At 49.2% G+C, this 18,265-nt stretch overlaps 1 protein-coding gene across 3 annotated transcripts in view; it reads right to left on the bottom strand.

Moving 5' to 3' along the window:
- Positions 1-18,265, bottom strand: part of TMOD1 (tropomodulin 1) — a 29,342-nt gene that overhangs the window by 10,007 nt on the left and 1,070 nt on the right. For 2 of the 3 annotated variants that reach the window (XM_065860257.2, XM_065860256.2), the window contains exons 2-4: positions 7,091-7,254; positions 5,199-5,355; positions 1,745-1,864 (exon numbers count right to left, since the gene is read on the bottom strand). In XM_065860257.2, coding sequence (XP_065716329.1) covers positions 1,745-1,864; positions 5,199-5,355; positions 7,091-7,210 — 397 coding nt within the window. In that variant the 5' untranslated portion in view covers positions 7,211-7,254. The remainder of the gene's footprint in view (positions 1-1,744; positions 1,865-5,198; positions 5,356-7,090; positions 7,255-18,265) is intronic. The other variant, XM_065860259.2, reaches the window with a different exon arrangement.

The raw sequence follows: 18,265 nt of genomic DNA on the forward strand, positions 1-18,265 counted from the left end.
CACCTCTTGCACTGGCAGATCACCATGACACCAGGTCTGGGCTGCACAGGCAGGACAATCTGCAGCAAAAGGTGTCAACAAACACCACCATTCACTTCCCCACACCCCCAGCGCATCCCTGCTTGGACTGCACAGAGCCAACCAGTCTCCATCTGAAAACATGAGAGAGGTTGCGGCACTTCCAGTCTTCTCATTTGTATTTTAGCTGGCCCTTTCCTCTTCCATCTACTCAGAGCTGAAGTTTTCTCGAATGCAATACAGCTTGGGAAAGTCATTTGCAGGCTCAGCATTCTGGGGACATACATACACCCCAAACACAGCTTCCTCTGACAATGAAATCTCTCCACCAGCCACAACTGTGAATATCTGGGCTGCAGACAGAGGGAAGGACCTGCTGTGATGACCACATAGTGTTTTGAGGGGCTAGAGTTTGTGCTGGTAGACAAGAGGGATCTGCTGTTGCTAAGTCTGATGCTTACTGTGCACGATTCAAAGGAAGTCAAGCAAAGAAATAATCCCATTTCTGCCACCCCCAGCTGGCCAAAGGCCCTTTGAGGACTTGTTGGGAGCCACCTACAAAATCCACCCTGCTGGCCTTGCCTAGGAAGGGATTCAACACACCATGGCTGACAACAAGCTCTGCTAAACAGGCAGGAGCTCTTTCACAGCTTTAGCAAACTTGCAAAAGCAACACTGCCGCTGTCAATACTGAGATTTCAGCACAGTTTGTATCACATAATTTCTCCTGCTGCCACTTCAAGTGTATTCTCCCAACAATCGCAGAACAGGCTGCCTGGAACAGCATTTCTCTGTGAAAATGATTGCTGCACACATCTGAAGCTTAGAAAGCAGGATTTTATTGGATAGGGCTTTACAGGACTCTAGGAGTACAGTATAAAAGCAAAAGCTAGAGATGCAATGTTTGGCCAGGGTCCATATGTTGGAAGCCTTAATGCAGAAACACATTTCTAAGCCAGAATACTATATTATTATGTACAAGATGTCTAGCTGGTGCTGTTATTCTATGGGCTATCTTACAGACTTCTGGCATGGGGGGATACTGCTAGGGAGTATGGAGGTCTGAAGGAGACAGAACTGAAGAAACAGCCAACATCACTGAAATATTCATTGACTGCTAGACCAGCTAGTGAGCTCAGTAAAGCTCCCTGTGCATGCCAACCTGTTTCTCGGCTGTCATGAGGTACACCAGCCTTTTAGTGATGGATTCCCACACCTCTGCACTATCACAAAACTGACTGACCACACAAAAAGAAATGAAAACACAGCTTTAAAATGTCTTTGAAAAGCTCTTTAACAAGCAGCAGACCTGGCTGTGTGTTGAAAGACTGCTCTAACCTGACAGCTCCCTTAATAGGTTGCACAAGAAATCCACATTCTCACTGGATCTGTTTGATTGTTTCCTAGAGGCTTGAAGAAAGCTGTGCTCCTGAATGCGACAGGCTGCAATTTGCAAGATTCAGTGGCAGAGACAGAAGTGATCAAACAGCACACTGTGCTCCTTCTTCTGCCTCCTCAGCTTTGGTCCAATGTCCTGATTAAATCCAATAGGCTGAAAGTAACCTTAAATATACACTCTTTTTAACAAAGAAATAAATCCTGTCAAAACTGACAACATTCAGATAAGCAGCAAAAAGCTCAATAGCTCATTTCCCAGAAGAGAACAAACAAAAAGACACTAGTAGTTGAACAACGTGAACCCCTGGTTCACATGAAACTAATTCACCTGCAATATCACAGAGCTCTGCATCAGAGGCGTTAGCAAGGGCCTCCTCCAGTTCCGGCTCCAGAGTCACACTTTCCAAAACAGGATCCATCGGCTTCTGCTTGGGGATCCAAGCTTTTCCTATAAATGCAAAGTGAGGTCACTCTCAGTATAGCTGTAGCACCTGTTTCACAAATAGCCATGCAGATGCAATTCTGTGGGGTGAGACCAGCACAGTGGAAAGGACAGAGGGGGCAAAAGGACCTGGAGAAAGATCACAGGAGGCACACAGTCCCTTCCCATTAGTTCGGTCTGACTCCTGCTGTGACGTGAGCCAGGAGGCACCTGCCAGACACCCCAGCTGCAGAGCTGGGCTCTTTCACCAGCGCAGAGGGCTGCACCTACAAAAGCCCAACAGTACTTTTGTACAGGATGATGACTGTTGAACACGCAGCACTCAGAAAGCTATGTACAGCCTGACGCCGCAGGACTTCACTTCTTTGAAGGCTGCATAAAAGGGATGGAGATTTGCCAGCACTCACATGGACTAAGAGAGTCCAGTGGCCTGGATCCAGGCCCACGCAGGATCCGTCCTGCCACCGAGACAGCTCCTGCTACTAATTCCAAACACACGGTGGCAGGGCGGATGGCACATTAGTCAAAGCAGGGTGGAAAGGAGGTGGTGGAAGGTTCTGGCAGCAGGCAGGGATAGCAGGTGGTCATCCAGCGAGCACATGGGATGCAAGGAGGAGCAGGCTTGGGGTAGTTGGTCTGGCTCAGTGTTGCTGCAGAGGACAGTAGGGCAGATGGGAGAGACACAGAGGGCATGCCAGATAGAGTCGTCCGTAGTCTGTCTCCTGGGAGTGCAGCAGGTCAAGGAACAGGCCTTTTCCCTGCACGTCAGAGGTGCAAAGCAATGGGTACAGCTGGTAAGGCAAAGCTGCCATCTCAGCTGCTCACTTGTGGCTGTCTCCTAACGGAGGCTGTGCACGGGGACAAAGACTGTGCAGTGAGTGATGCAGCTCCAGCCCAGCTCTGAACGCTGTGGCGTCCCTGGCATTCCCCCATCCCACTGCCTGCGATCACAGAGTCACAGAATGGTCGGGGTTGGAAGATCTGGAGATCATCTAGTCCAACCCACCTGCTAAAGCAGGTTCACCTACAGCAGATCACACAGGAATGCATCCAGGCAGGTCTTGAATGTCTCCAGAGGAGGAGTTTTAACACACCACGGCAGGGAGCAGTCTGCTGGGTAAACCCAGTGCTGCTGTGGGACAGGAGGAGAGATCACAGAGCATTTCGGAGCAGCTCCCTCCCCTGAAATAGCCCAGGGTCACTGCACAGAGCGAGCGAGGGCAAAGCTCTTGGCCTGGAATGCCAGCCAGCACTATTTTTGTCCCCTCTCTGAAACCAGAGTCAGCAGCAATGAAGGGGAGAAACAAAAATCCTGCTGCTCAGGGATGTGCAGAAACAGAGCCAGCTAAATTTAGCCTCAAGGAAGAAGCAAGTGCACTTCAGGCTTCCCTGGTACGAAATGGAGGCTGCTACAAACAGCCTTTTGCAAACAGCCCATCTCGCGCCTGCATGCTGCTGTCCCGACCGAGAGGGCAGGAATGTGCCTCCTGGGACACAGCTGCTCTCACAAAAATAGGCAGAGCATCATGTGTGCCTGCACGGCCAGGCACCTTCTGGGTACCCTGCAGCAAAATGTCTGGGGAGGGCTGGTCCCCTCAGCACTGGTTCGGTGCAGAGACACGGGACCATCATCCCAGAGGACACACAGCTCGGCAAATGGTACACACCATCTGCATTCAGCGGGGAACGGGGAGAACAGGGCAAACTTAGTTCTGCTGTCACATAGTAACTCCTTTTGACATCCCAGTGTCACTGAAACTTCTGTGTTTTAATCTTAGTTTCATATCTCAGTCATGCTTTATTACAAGTTTGAACTTTAAATTAAAAGGTGCGTGCAAACACACATTACATATCAGAGCACAGCATGTATGCACACACCAGCTCCTGCCCCGTCCAGCAGCATGGCCAGGGAAAGCATCTCTCAAGCCAAACGCATAAATCACCCTCCAAACTGCAAACAGGGTGATTTATTTCCAGCATTGCTGCAACTGTGAATATGTAATTTACCATCTCTGGCTCGTGCTCAATGTAAGTCGTGTCTTCACTCAACAGCGTGTTACAGGTAAAAATATGTTCCGTGCGTTTAAATCAGATCAGATTGAAATATGACTGTCTCAGACCAGGAGCTGACGACTCAAAACGCCTGAACACAGGCCCGTCCTGCAGAGCACTGCCACTACCTGTGGCCACTGCTGGGATGAGCTACGCTTCATGTTGCTAAATTGCTCTTCCTGATGACACTCAATTTACTCTTTTCATTTACTTGTGTCAAGGAGAACCCTTTGGTGATTTTTGTGGGTTTTGTTTTTGGTTTTGTTTTTTTTGCTAATACCACCTCAAGTTTTATTAAATGGACAGACTTAACACAAGGTCTTTGTCCAGGAGGCACGTGGATCAGTAAGGAGGCAGCTTTGAGAAAGACCTCAATTGGGAAACAGGCTCACCCTCCCAGCATTTTCATCTGCTTCTTGTAGTGTGAACAGTGTACGACCAGATCTTCTGCTGCAGGAGCCCACAGTACAGAGGGAGACACAACAGCAGAAAAGAGCTGCTGAGAAGATCCTGGAACCCAAAGGCAAGGACCAACCGGACCACATCCCATTTCAGGTGATATTCAGAGTGCTACTGGGAGCAGGGAAGTCCTTTGGATGATGGGATATGTCCCAGGAGAACAGGAAAAGATGCCAGAAAGAGAGGAAAGAGAAGAGGCAAAGCAAACCCTGTGCTCACAGGCTGCATGGCCACACAGGGGTGCAGCAGCCACCGCAGGTTATGGTGCAGGAAGACAGAAACGTGCAAGCTGCTGGGGACAGGGAAATGAGGCTGGGGTTGTCACAACGTGATGAAGACTAGATGGGAACTGTTGAGATTATCGCAGCTGAGGGGAGCTGTGGAGTTTCTCTGTACCAAGATGAAGTTCAGAGTGTAGGGATGTGGCATGAAAGGCAGCGGTGGAAGACAGAGCGCAGCGTGCAGGGCTCGCAGGAGGACAGGACACAGGAGGAACAAGAGAGGACAGAAGATGATGACTTCCCCAGAGCTGGGTGCAGCTGCAGTGTGATGGGGACAGAAAGAAGCCACATAGAGGTACAGCCTCTGCCCATCACTTAACAACATATCAGGTGGTAGCCAAATCAGCAGGTGCAGGGACCTCTTGGGAACAACCCAGTTTATTAGCCAGCCTGGGCTGCAGTTAGACAGCAGAGAAAGCAGACCCACCACCCCAATGGTGTCAAAATGAAGTTCTGCTTAGCGCCATGCGTCAGACACAACGCTTCTGCCATGCACCCATCGTGCCTTCAACATGACGCACTCAGTGTGGTGCAAAGGATAACCATACCTCTCTTTTCACCCGTGAAAGGAACCAAGTCTTCTCTGTCTTTAATATCCTTTGCCTGCTGTTCTAGGTGGGCCATGAGTTCCTCCCTTTTGAACGGGCCGGTTGGTGGCTTTTGTGTCTGATCCCGCTGCCTGAGCCCTGCGGGCAGCAATGCGTTCTAGGCAGAGAGGAGAAACAGGTTATCTCTGCAGGCTGTGATCCCCACCTATCAAACGCTCTCCCCTCTCCGCTTTCCTCATTGCACTGTCCTTATTCTGCATTTCTGGACAATTTGCTTCTCTCTGTGTCAAGGGTTGTCTCCATCCAACCCCACTGATTCCACATCACTTGAGACACATGATGCTTATTCCCCCTTTTCAGTTTTAAATGCCGGCTCCACTACGAGATGTCCCTGCTTCCAAGGGGATGTTTATCTACAACAGCAGCTCCTGCGGTCTTTCACAGAGCAGACCAGAGAGCTGGGGTGGTCTCTTCTGCCTTCCATGATCCACCACAAAGCTACAGGCAGGGTCCCACAGAGAAGGTCACTCCATTGCAGACAAAAACCACTGTGAACCTCTGCACTTTTTCAAACTACCTCCTCGTTATTCAGTCACATAAGTGACCATGGGAAGTTGGCTTGTGCCTGACACATATGGCACATAAGCACCTGCTTATATTTAAATATAGAACAGCCTTAATGCAGTAAGACTATTCCCAGGTTTGACGCTAAGCATGTGCGTTAAAGCTTTGCTATATAGAAGTCAACATTTATTTTTAAGACATCCAAGGTGATTTTGAACAACACGTTGATTTTTCCATGCCCACATAATAAAAGTAATTCATTATAATTTAAATTTGTATCAATTGATTTTCCTGGGAAGGAAAATAACTAATAGTAAGCAATCAGACTCAGGTAACCTTGCAGGGCAACAGAGAACTGTGCTAACGCACAACGAGGGAGGTGTAGGAAGCCGCTTGCTTCCTCAGGCTTCCCACTGCGAGGGGTGACCATGCAATCTTCGTGCATTCACTTCTGTACTCAGACTAACCCCGAACAGAAGTCTGCCATTATTTTACCTTTCTGTTCCTTTCACAGAATGCTGCCTGACTCTGTGTCTTCTGAGGCAGATGTAACCAGCCCACGAGCCCATACGTTTAATCCCAGGAACTAGCCTGCCACCTCTAAATTATTTTTCTGTGTTGCAATTAAAAATACTGATGATGCAATGCACACTGCCCATCATTTCCCCCAGAAACACTAACTGCATGTTGCAGGAATGACTTCTCACTTGGCAGTGCTCAGCCTCATCCTCTAACCTTGCCGTAATCCAGAGGCCAGCCAGCTGGCCTTGCACATACCCTGCTAGGGACACAGAACAGCAGTGCCTGCGAAAAACTTTGATTGCTTGGCATCCGCAGGCCCAGTGTTTGCATATGTGCAGCAATTTCCAACGTTGGGATGTTGCTAAAAAGCAATTGTGCCATTCTGCAAAACTCTGGGATTTAGATTTCTGCCTATATGAAAACACAGACCAGTTGAAGTTTGTTACAAAAAAACCCCAAAACAAATAAAACTGAAAACGCTCCCTCCAAGATGGTCTGATCAGAAGCGAAGATCCGGTTTCTGCAGGTTTGCTGCCCTGCACCAGCACTGGGTCACATCAGTGCTGCAAATCACAGTGCTGATCACATGCATGCCGGGACAAGGGCAGGGGAATATCACAGAAACAAAATCCCAAGTGTAGCCTGTGCTTGTGACGGCAAAACTGCCTCTCTTCATCTGTGGCCAGTCTCTTTCACCCTTGTACCAAGTACAGGCTCTGTGAAGACTGCTGCTTAAATATAGAATAATACTGCAGCCCAACTACTGAGATTTACCACCTAGCAAATCTTGTGCAGAAATTACTCACATCAGGATCCAGCTCTTCCAGTTCATTCTCTAACTTCCGGAGCTCCTCCTCTGTCAGAGCTCCAAGGATCTTGTCTTCATCCAGGTCTCGGTATTTTTCTAGCTCCTTTCTGTAAGACATCTTAGAGAAGTTTCGTGAACCTCACTTTTATGCCAAAACAGGACCTGAGATGAAAACAAGAAGCACAACACTGAATACATGGAACATGACACTGTAGGCCAGCTGGCTGGGGTGTGCTAAATACCACAGAGTTGCAGAAGATTTATGCTTAAAGCACAGCTAACTTCAAACCCAGGCCCGACTGCTCAGGGCCTCCCTGTCCGTATTCTACACACAAAGCGTGGCACATGGTCCTGAGAGCGGCACAACTTCAGTAGCATGTTGCCCCATCATGGACTTAAAGGCCAGCACTGAGGAATACTTCGTACAGGACCCTGGCTAGAGATGTCTTTCTCCAAGCAATGCTAGATTGTAACGAAGTGTCCTAAAGCATTTATTTCCTTATAGGACAATAAACCACAGATCATAAAGTATGCAGCTCCCATGCCCTCACAAGCCCCTAGTGACACCTCCCTGCATGTGGCACTTCAGATAAAGCCGTCACCGGCTGGGAAAACAGATTTGTAGCATCCCTGAGTACCTCTGAGCACTGCAAACCTCCACAAGGCTACAGTGCCCAGCACTCCTTCCCGCGTTTTAAAGACGCAAGGAGATCAGCAAGTATTATCCACTCGTGTTCGGGAGGCTGCAAGTTAAACCGGCTCCTTAGGGACCTACCTTCCCGAGACAACACGTCTTTGCGCCGCTGCAAGCTAAGCAGCTGACCTGAGTGTTACTGCACGTCTAAACCAGCCCTCTGAGAAGACAAGTGGGAGTAACGCACCAAATGACCTATCCGGATAATCCCTGCTGACCCAGGGGTTTGTCCCATGTCTCCTAATATAAAACGCTGCACACAATCACAGGCACGTAACTGGGCCTCTGGCAGCTCCACAGGACTGTGGCAGACCTTCTACAAAGGTCAACTTGTTTAAAATACACAGGTAGGTTAAAACATGCACTCACTACCACACACAAGACTGTACCCAACTCTGCTTTTTTTGGTGAAAGCTTCCTTCTGTTCCAGTGCACCGTCTGTATATTTACATCTTTTTGGCTCAATTTTCTTGGAGAATATTGAACTCCAGATAATTTAAGGTGACTCTTCCTACAGTCTAAAAAAAGTTTTGCTATTCTCTCAAGTGGCATTTACATTAAAATAACAGCAAGGCTTGCGCATTTTTCAAGGAGCCAAGCATCTTTAGGCTTTCTATAAATGGCCTCTTTGTAGCTTCTGCAGAGTGTCAGAGCCCTGCTCCGAGTCACATCTCTCCAGCCTTGCCCACCCTCTCAGGGTAGATCACGCTCTTATGATCGCTCCTCATTAGCGGAGCAGTCTCTTTATACAACTTACAACGCAGCTTCTGTTCCAGATAGGAAAATTATCTTGAGCTTGGTCACAAAAGGGCACATTAATGCACACATGGCTCGACAGCAAGCCCTTAAATTTAGAGCTGTCATCTGCTCAAACGTTTGGTTTCCCACTGGTGTGATGGCAATTTCCGCATCACTCGCATTCCTGCCACTCGCCACTTTGGGAGTGGAGCACCAGGAGGTGGTCCTTCCTCCATGTGAGGAACACCCCCTACCCCCAGATCCCACCCCTGGGGGCTGAGAGGGTGAAAACCACCTTTTTGTCGGGCTGGTTTGCTCGGTGTGGTGAGGTCAGCCAGGGCTGAGGGCAGGGGGACTTGGAGGAGGAAGCTTGGGCCATGGCGCTCAGGGTGTTTGGCTCAGCGAGGCAGTGGGGGACCCCAGTGCCCCTGCGCTTTACCAGCCACGTCCAGCAGCTCAGCCCCTGCAAGGCTGTCCTGTTTGGCACAGAGAAAACCAGAGCCTTCATCAAAATTACCCATGGATCGAATTGTCATAGAATCATGGAATAGTTTGGGTTGGAAGGGACCTTCTAAGGTCATCTAGTTCAACCCCCCTGCAATGAGCAGGGACATCTTCAACTAGATCAGGTTGCTCAGAGCCCCATCCAACCTGGCCTGGAATGTCTCCAGGGATGGGGCATCTACCACCCCTCTGAGAAACCTGTGCCAGTGTTTCACCTTTCAGCACTTTAAAGGGGCCTGTAAGAAAGATGGGGATGGATGTTTTAGCAGGGCTTACTGTGACAGGACATGGGGTAATGGTTTTAAACTAAAGGAGGGGAGATTCAGACTAGACATGAGAAAGGAATTTTCTGCAACGAGGGTGGTGAAACACTGGCCCAGGTTGCCCAGAGAGATGGTAGACGCTCCATGCCTGGAGACATTCAAGGCCAGGCTGGACAGGGCTCTGGGGAGGATGGACTGGATGATCTCTGAAGGCCCTTTTCAACTCAAACTATTCTATGATTCTAACCCACTCCAGGCTACTAAGATCTCTGTAACAGCTGAAAATACCCACACCTGCTATGCACATGGCAGTCTCTGCCTTGGCTGCGTGGGAGCAGCTACCCCAGGGGCAGCCACAGCCCCTTCCCAGCAATCAGGGTAGCCCAAAACCGGTGGCTCAGCTCGAACTGGCACACAGCCCCCACAGGGCTGACCTTGTCTCCATCTGGCAGAAGGACGGGGACTGTCAGCACCAAGAGGCGAGAGGCAGGACAGACGTCGGATGTCGGCGTGCACAGGCAATGCTTTTGAAAAATGCTCTGGGTTTCAAAGCACCTCACAGAGATACAAAGCTGAGGCTGCACAAAGCAAATGGTCTGAGGACTGAGGACAGGTGCAGACCTTGCTGAAATCTCCGCAGGGAGGATTTTGTTTGCCAGGTACTTCAAGCAGAGCTGCTGGGAGGGGACAGTTCAGCACACGGGGAGCACAGCCGTGCCCATGGGGCCAGGACATGGGCACTGCTCCCCTGCCCATCCAAGGAGCTGCCAGGGGTTCAGCATCGCACCCTGCAGCTGTGCCCCTGGGACCAGCTGCCTTATCTCTACGTCCCACATCTCTTCTACCCTATCTTGCTAATGAGTGCTAGGAGAAAAAGCAAATATCCCGTCTGCTGTAAATGGCAAAGAGGGCTTTGTACTGCCAAAAATAAAAAGCGTGTAAATTCTGCCTAAGCATAATTGTTTTCATTTATACAACATGTCAGAACACCAACTGCCACAAACTGCTCTCTTTCAGCCATGCTAGGGTTCAAGAATGGTTTAGCATGGGTCACCCCAACACCCGGGCTCCAAAAATGTAACAAGATTGTCCTGTACAACTGCAATATTATATTCAAAGTTTAAATCCACACACTTCTGGACATTTGGGAAAGAGTTAACCCTAACTCACCACAAATCTGCTCCATCAAATCTATTCTCGGTGCCTTCCTAAGATGGAAGCTTTGATTTCTTGCTATTTTTCATTAAACCTTAGCAACACACTTTTCATTCGACCAATAAAGGAAGCATCGCAACAAAATATATACATTAAATAGAGAAGCTGCACAGGACTGACACTATTACAACTTTAAGTCCTCAAAAAACTGAAATTCATATTGACTACTAAGATATCGAGAGTTTAGGTCTCATTGTCCAAAGTATTCATCAGACATAAGACAGCCCAAAAATTTGCACTTGTTAAGTCTGAAGAGCACACAAGTTGGGATGCATGAAGAACAATCAAAAAGGCTCAAGGAGAAAAAATGAAATCAGATGGGAGATAAACCTACACCATAGGTCATCTACAGGAAAGACTATTCCTATCATGAATACAGGAAAACAAAACAAAAAAGGGGCAATATTTGTGATAACAAGGAGGATGAAGTAGCTTCTTTCTGAAGGGTCTAAACAAACAAAGGGATGCTGTAGAGCAAGTGAAATGAAAGGCATCCTGTATGACACTGGAAACACTCCTTTCACTGCTCTGCACCAGTACAGCTCCCCCACAGCACTGGGGCACTTCTTGGGCACCAAAACCTGTGAGCAGCACAGACCGCTGCCTGGGGAATCAGAGGAGAGCCAGGGAGGCAGCTCAGGAGGGACCACTGTGTCCTGCTCAAGGTGGAGAGCAGACACAGGGACACGGGGGCAGGGGCCTGGCAGCAGCGGGCTCGGCCTGCGACAGGCTGCTCGGGGAGCCCGTGAGCGGCACAGGTACTGCCGAGCTGGAGGATCTGCAGTATCATCCCTCAGTGCTCCGAACGCATGAGAAAGGAGAACTGGGCAAAGTGATGCATACCAGACTCTCTTCAGTGGTGCCCAGCAACAGGATGAGGGGTAAGGGGCACAGACTGAAGCACAGAAGGTTCCATCTGAATACGAGGAAAAGCTTCTTTACTTTGAGGGTGCCAGAGCACTAGAACAGGCTGCCCAGGGAGGTTGTGGAGTCTCCTTCTCTGGAGACATTCAAAATCTGCCTGGACACATTCCTGTGTGATCTGCTCTGGTGAACCTGCTTTAGCAGGTGGGTTGGACTGGATGATCTCCAGAGGTCCCTTCCGATCCCAACAGCAGTGAGCTAGAAAAATTCCAAGTAAAACCCAAAAATGTCACAGAGAAAAGCTACAGGCTGATTTCCCCTGGGTGCTGTGTAACACAACACGATGGTGACCTTGCCCAGCCCATCCTCCAGCTGCACTCCCTCCTGTGTGCACGGGCATGCAATAAGCAGCAGATTACAGAAAGCCTTCTTTTCATACATACACGGGGAGAAGAGCAACTAACCTCAGTGAAGACACAGGGTTTTAGGTGATCAATGCTGTTATGAGCCCAAGCCAACCCTGATTCGGGCGTTCCGCGGCAGGCTGCAGTGGGTGGCTGTCCCTGCCACGGCCGCGGGGACTGCAGCGTGCCGGAGGGCTTGGTGCATCCCGAGTCACTGGCCACGCTGAATCACCAGACAAAGGCAGAGGATGGGAACTCTGTGTAATTTGCCCACCGATGAGAGCCATGGCTGAACAAAATGACCATCCTCCACCCCCAGAAAACCCTCAAACCCACTGGGAAACTTTTTCAATGCTTTGAAATAAGAAAGCAGACCAAACGTTTAGTGTCTGACATAAGGAACTGGCCAACAAGTATCTTCAGCATGGATATTGAGGATTCTTGGAAAAACAGCGAAGTTAGAAGGCAGAAGGCTATTTACAAGGAAAGCTGTTTTTAAGCAGCACGGCAGGCAGGAGGTAACCTCATGAGGGACAGCCTGGCTCCACAACAGTTCCTATTTGACTCAGGCAGGGTTTTGATTTATGAGATTTTTTCATAGTTTAAGTATAAATCTAAGTCAGGGTTCAGAACTATTATTTTTATAATATAAAAACAACAAATCAATGTAAAACAATCCCTCTGTAATTGCTACAATTTCTTTCTCATGTTCTTTGACTTTTAGAGTAAGTTTAAACACCAGGGCTTTTTTTTTTTTTAGAAACTACACCTACCTCAAGTGACCATTTCCTACAAACTCAAGAGAAGTGAAGTACTTCGTGTGCACACACTTAGACCGCAGTGAGTCACCCAGGTGTAAACACAAGATGCATGCTGTGCAGATGAGAGGAGCAAAACAGCTCCAGCTGGTTTCCTAAGTCAAGCCTGTATTTTCATGTGGCCTCTCAGTCCTCTGATAAACCTCAAGGCCATTAGGTAACTAACGAAATCTCATGCAGGACTCAAACCCTCATTTCTTGTCAAGCTGACCATGTGCACAAAGGGTTCATCATCACAGATGTAGCGTGGAGCAAGCCCTGGCATCTCCTTCGGCTGACAGGGAACGAAGGAGGGAGCTGGGGCATCTGCAGGGAGGTCCAGGGGAAGGGAGGACACGAGAAGCAGGAGGAGCAGAGCAGGGGCAGCTGTCACAAGCACTAGAGCTGCGGCAGAAACAGTGGGGACGCAGGGAGGGAGAACACTGATACAGCAAGAAGTGAGTCTTGCTGGTTCTGCTGCTCATAGGACAACGTGCAAACCCTAGGCTTGCAGTCCAGCACACCTGGGTGCTGGTGTGCAAGAGCCTGACGCCACAGCCATCCTGCTGCTGGAGGCCCTGAGCACCCCAACATCATCAGTTCCCAGGAGCTTCAAGAAGGGACCAACAAATTACAGCCAGATACAGTAACAACAGAGGGAAAGATGCACATCAGCGTCTATTGAGACCACATCTGAAAACATGAGTTTATGCAAATTTTGCAAAACCCAGCAGGAAATCAGAACAGAGCACAGGAGGAGCTGGATCCAACCCCAGTGTCATCACGGAGTCTTATACACCCCAAGGTGATCGCTAGGTGCTTCCTATCACTGGTTACTCTGGTCATGAGAGAAGTAATGGCAGGTGTGCCGGTACCGGAATGCTCTCCCCCCAGTGCACAGGTACAACTGTCACACCTAGAGCAGTGGTCCCTTCTCTGGCAGACACAACCAGAGCCCAGCAGTGGCCTTGCAGATGAACACGTGCTTCACAGCTGCAGTACAGGCGTTCAGAAGTTTGCACTGTTCCAAACATACTTTGCTCTCACTAAACATCAAGTCTTTGGCTTGGAGAAATGAAAGGATGATAATCAGCTAAATCCAGCCCTTTGAAGGGAATGGTCTCCTACACATTTTTTGTAGATCCTTTTGTAGGCTGATCTCATATTCCCAGTCAGAGAGGAAACCACCTGTTTAACGAGCCATAAACACCGACCTGGGCTGCAGCATCACACACTGTTGGTCTGCCTGGGCTCTGCAGCACTGCCTTGAACGTACAAGATGTTGAAACACCTTGTTAAAACTATAAGAGACTTCCTGTAGACTCTGCACTGGACTTGCAGTCCAAGCTGCACTAGAAAGCATCTAACCAGGAGCCCACAGGGGTGGTGGGTATTCTCCCCTGCCTAGTACCACTGAGGCTGCAGTTCCTGCAGTGCTGCAGACTTGGCATCCAGCAACACTGGATGCTGTACCCAGTTTGATGCACCCCAGTAGAAGACTGGTCTTGACAAGCTGAAGAAACTCCAGCGCAGGGTCATCAGGATGGGCAGGAGGCTGGGACACAGCAGATATGAGGAGAAATGGAGGGAACTGGACTTCTTCAGCCTGGAGAGAGGAAGGCTGCAGTGGGATCTAACTGCAGTCAGTCATCGGCTGCCTGAAGGGAAAGAATTTCTAGAGAAGACACAACCAGGCTTTCCTCAGAGGTGCATGGGGGAAGGACAAGAGGCAATAGGAACAAGTTGTGGCAAGGGGAAAACTCCCTGCCCAAGCGTGATGCAGCCCTTGGACAGGGCCCAGAGAGATGGTGGGGTCTCCATCCTTGGATACTGGATGCTCAACTGGGCAAGGTCCTGGGCAACCTGACCCAGCTCTGAGGCGACGTCTGCTCAGAGGAGGATACTGTACTAGAACTTCCAGAGGCCCTTCCCATCTAAACAGTCTGTGACTGGGTCTCAGAAGAATGTGCAGGTGTGTCGCCCTGTCCAGGTTCCTCCTCTGAACACCAGGAGGTTACACAGGATGGGAACTGGGCTCCACACTGATCCCCTACATATCACAAAGACTTGTCTTCTGCATCCACTCAGTTTATCCAGCTGAAGCAAAGTCCTCACTGCTGTAATTCAAGTTTGAATTCAGATTCTAGTTCAACACAAGGGGATTTAGCTGCCTTCCCCTGAAACAAACTGTTAAACCACCATGAGCTTAGACATGGCTGAAGGTCACCTTGGCTAAGCCCCTTGCTTCTGCACTGTGAGAGGGAGCCACTCAGCCTCCAGCAGACCACCACAGTATCTCGCTTTGCAGCTTTCTCATGCTGGGAAGCCCTTATGACGCTTGCAAAGTAGCCAAGCACCATCTTGAACGATTCTCAATAGAACAGCCCATACAGGCAGCTGACATCCCCAGCCCCTGGTTCAGCCAGTGGTGCCCATCAGACATATCGTTATCCCTCAGCCTTTCCACAGCAGAGCTGGGCAGTACCAGCACATTCATGCCACGAGAATGAGAAGGGCGGACAGAGAAAAGACAGGCGATGGTCCGGGCAGTGAGAAGCTCCACCATGTCAGATGTATATGTCAGAGGCCCTCTCAGCCTCCCTGCAAGAGGCTCATGCCTGATGAAATACAATGGGGAAACTGCTGTCCCTTCAGGAAGCTCAGACTTCTCCAAGGAGGACCTGGATTTCCTCTGGTTTGACAGAAACCTCACAACAAGTAGCTGTTACACCTACGACACACTATAATTTGTATTTGAAAAGAAATATCTAGAAGGAGGTATTTTGGATCTATCAAAGCACACCATGACTTCTGACCCTCTAAATGACATTCTGACCATGCAAAACATGTAATACTATCTGGAGTTACCGCCACCACCAGAACCCTACAGCAAAGTTCAATATGTCATAGACAACATTTACTGATGATGCTGCTTCATTACCACACTGGAGCTGACATTCCCAACTCCACAGCAAATGCCTTGCTGTCAAAGGCCATGCACACACTCGGGAAAGCTCCCTGCGCTCGACCAAAGCAACCTCTTCATCCACTGGTGCTGAGGGAAGCCTAAGGCTGGTTGCACCCTCCCGGACCTTCCTCTCTCCTTGCGCACCAGGAGGTGCAGCTCACACAGTTCCGAACCCGACACTCAGGAACTGCCTGTATCTCCTGGCCCTGCTCTCCTCAACACTGCGCAGCCTGCAAACCACAAAACTCAACACTGGCACGCGGTCATTCTTATCAGGGCCATCCAGCAAATATCCTGGATGTTTGGTGACCAGGCAACACGTAACGTGCTCAAGCTCTGCCAAAGGCCAAATACAAACCACCCCAGCTGTATCTCCCCTTTGCATATTTTTAAGGCACACACTTGTAAACACAGTTATGTGTTCTCCTATTTGGGGTGAGGTTCTCTCATGCACCTGGTATGTACTTAATTGCTTAATTACTAATCCCTATAAAAAGTATGTGGGCACACTTGAATCACTAGTGACACTGTGCACTCGGTTCCTGCTCTGTAACCTGAACCCTTCCCCTTGGAAACTTCACAGCCAGCACAATCTCCTCTGAAAAGGGACCCTGGGTTTCTTGCCTGAACTTCTGTCAGCCCTCAGATGGACTCCTGCTTCCCTGGCATGCTCGAGTAGCAGGGAGCAGCTGCAACTGATGGATGCCATGTGAAGACAGGACCAGAAAGGCTCTTGTCCTGCACTGAGCCGTGCCTCGGACCCTTCGACAGGCAACGGCGATGTCCTGTGAAGCCTAGAGCTAAGCACAGGGAGCTGTCAATAACACACCTACACCTGCCTGTTCCAGCTCCCGCCTCATTGCTGGTGCGGCTGGCACAGAGGAACCAAAAGTGAAACGCTCCATCATTGGGCCACTAATAAGCCCTAAACAGGCTGATTCTTAGCAAACACTGGAGCAAAATGAGTACTGTTCCAGCAGCAAGGAGCATGTGGACGAAATCTTAACGAGACATTCAGCAGAGGTAGGACCTCACACCATCCTCCAAGGCCTGAAGAGACAAAGATGTCACCTCCAGCTAGGTGTTCCTGCTCCGGCAGGGGGATTGGACTAGATGATCTTTCGAGGTCCCTTCCAACCTCTAACATTCTGTGATTCTGTGTGAGAGCTACTAAACCACACAGTGCTGGAACGTAGCAGAGTCCCGGGGAGGCATTGCTGTAGCCTTGTTTACATGGCTCTCCCAGTGCATCTCCTACTTGCTGCTGCCAGCCAGAGTATCCTGGGCCAGAAAGACTTGGTCTGACACAGGATATCCTCTGATATGTGTGTATCCCATTCACCACGATCAAGCAGGAAGAGCTCCCTCTCAGGAGGGTGATGCAGCTCTGAGACAGGGCACCAGGGTGGTGGGGTCTCCACCTTTGGGGGTTTCTAGAAATACGCCATATGAAGCCACAACCTCCCTGGGCGAAGAGAGATCTCCTGTGAGCTGGGGATGGGCTAGAGAACCACTGAGCCATCGACAGTGCTTGGGTCCTGTGACAAAAAAACACATGCCTGTTCAGTACAGCCATGGAAAACAATTTTTATCTCCTGTTTTGTTCAGGAGCATGGTAGTTTTACAAAGTAAACAGGTTTTAACTACAAGTGGCTGTCCGGAGTAGAGAAGTGAAGACAAAGTCTCAGAATCACAGAATCACAGACGGTCTTCCTAGCTCACAATTCACAAATGGTTGTCAACTACAGAGGAAAAAGTCAGAAAGCAGATCCCAGCCTCCTCCTCTTGAGCTGTGCTGGGCTTTCACAAAAACTCCACAGGCCTGGAAAACAGTGAAGTACCAAACAGAAACGTAAAACAATTCAGCTGCAAACATTACATTCAGTAATGCATCATTCTGGCGGTTGGAGTTACAGGGGACAGTGGCTTCTTACAAAAGGATCATTCAGGGTCTCTTGAAAAGACAAATCAAACTGTCCTCTGGGTGAATGAAAGTAAAACATGGGCAAAGGAAATCAGTAATGAGACAGACCAGGTTGCCTCTGCATCTGTTTGACTTCCCCAAACACACCAAGCAGGAGGGGAGACAGCAATGTATTCTCAATGTTATGCAAAAACATATTATCTGGAGAAAAGCCAGCAGACCATCACAGCTGATAAATGTGTGTAGAAAAGAACAGGATGAGTCAGGCTGGAAAACAAAGCAAAGCTGAAGGGGGGAAAAATATAAAGAGTTTTGACAGAAGGAGAACAGAGACCTTGAAATGAGCAGCAGTGAGCATATGATGCAGTGTGCTTGTTGGGATACCCAAATGCATGTACATTAGGGCAACAGGTACAGAGGCTGTACAGAAACAACAGTGCAGACTGTCCTGCACCTCTGCAAAAGCCATTTGGCTCTGGGCACTGTGGAGCCAGCAAGATAGTGCTTGGCTCTGATATTGTAGCCCAGCTCCTCCTTCCAAGAAGACAAAGGACTCATGACCATAACCTGAAGCAGGGCTTGCATGTTCAAAACTTGTCCAGTATTTGCTCCGTCAGCTAGTCCGAGAGAAGGTGCCACCTCTCGGCACAAACCTCATCTCTTTGATAAGAAATGAGGAATTCATTCTTCATTCCTGCATGAGCCGGTGGGTCACACATGAAGAATGAATTCCATACACACTTAAAAATAACCCCAGCCACGTAGGTGAGCACGTTTCTGGCTCAAGGCCAAATACCCACCG

The sequence above is a fragment of the Patagioenas fasciata genome, chromosome Z, assembly GCF_037038585.1.
Source record: "Patagioenas fasciata isolate bPatFas1 chromosome Z, bPatFas1.hap1, whole genome shotgun sequence".
NCBI lineage: Eukaryota > Metazoa > Chordata > Aves > Columbiformes > Columbidae > Patagioenas > Patagioenas fasciata.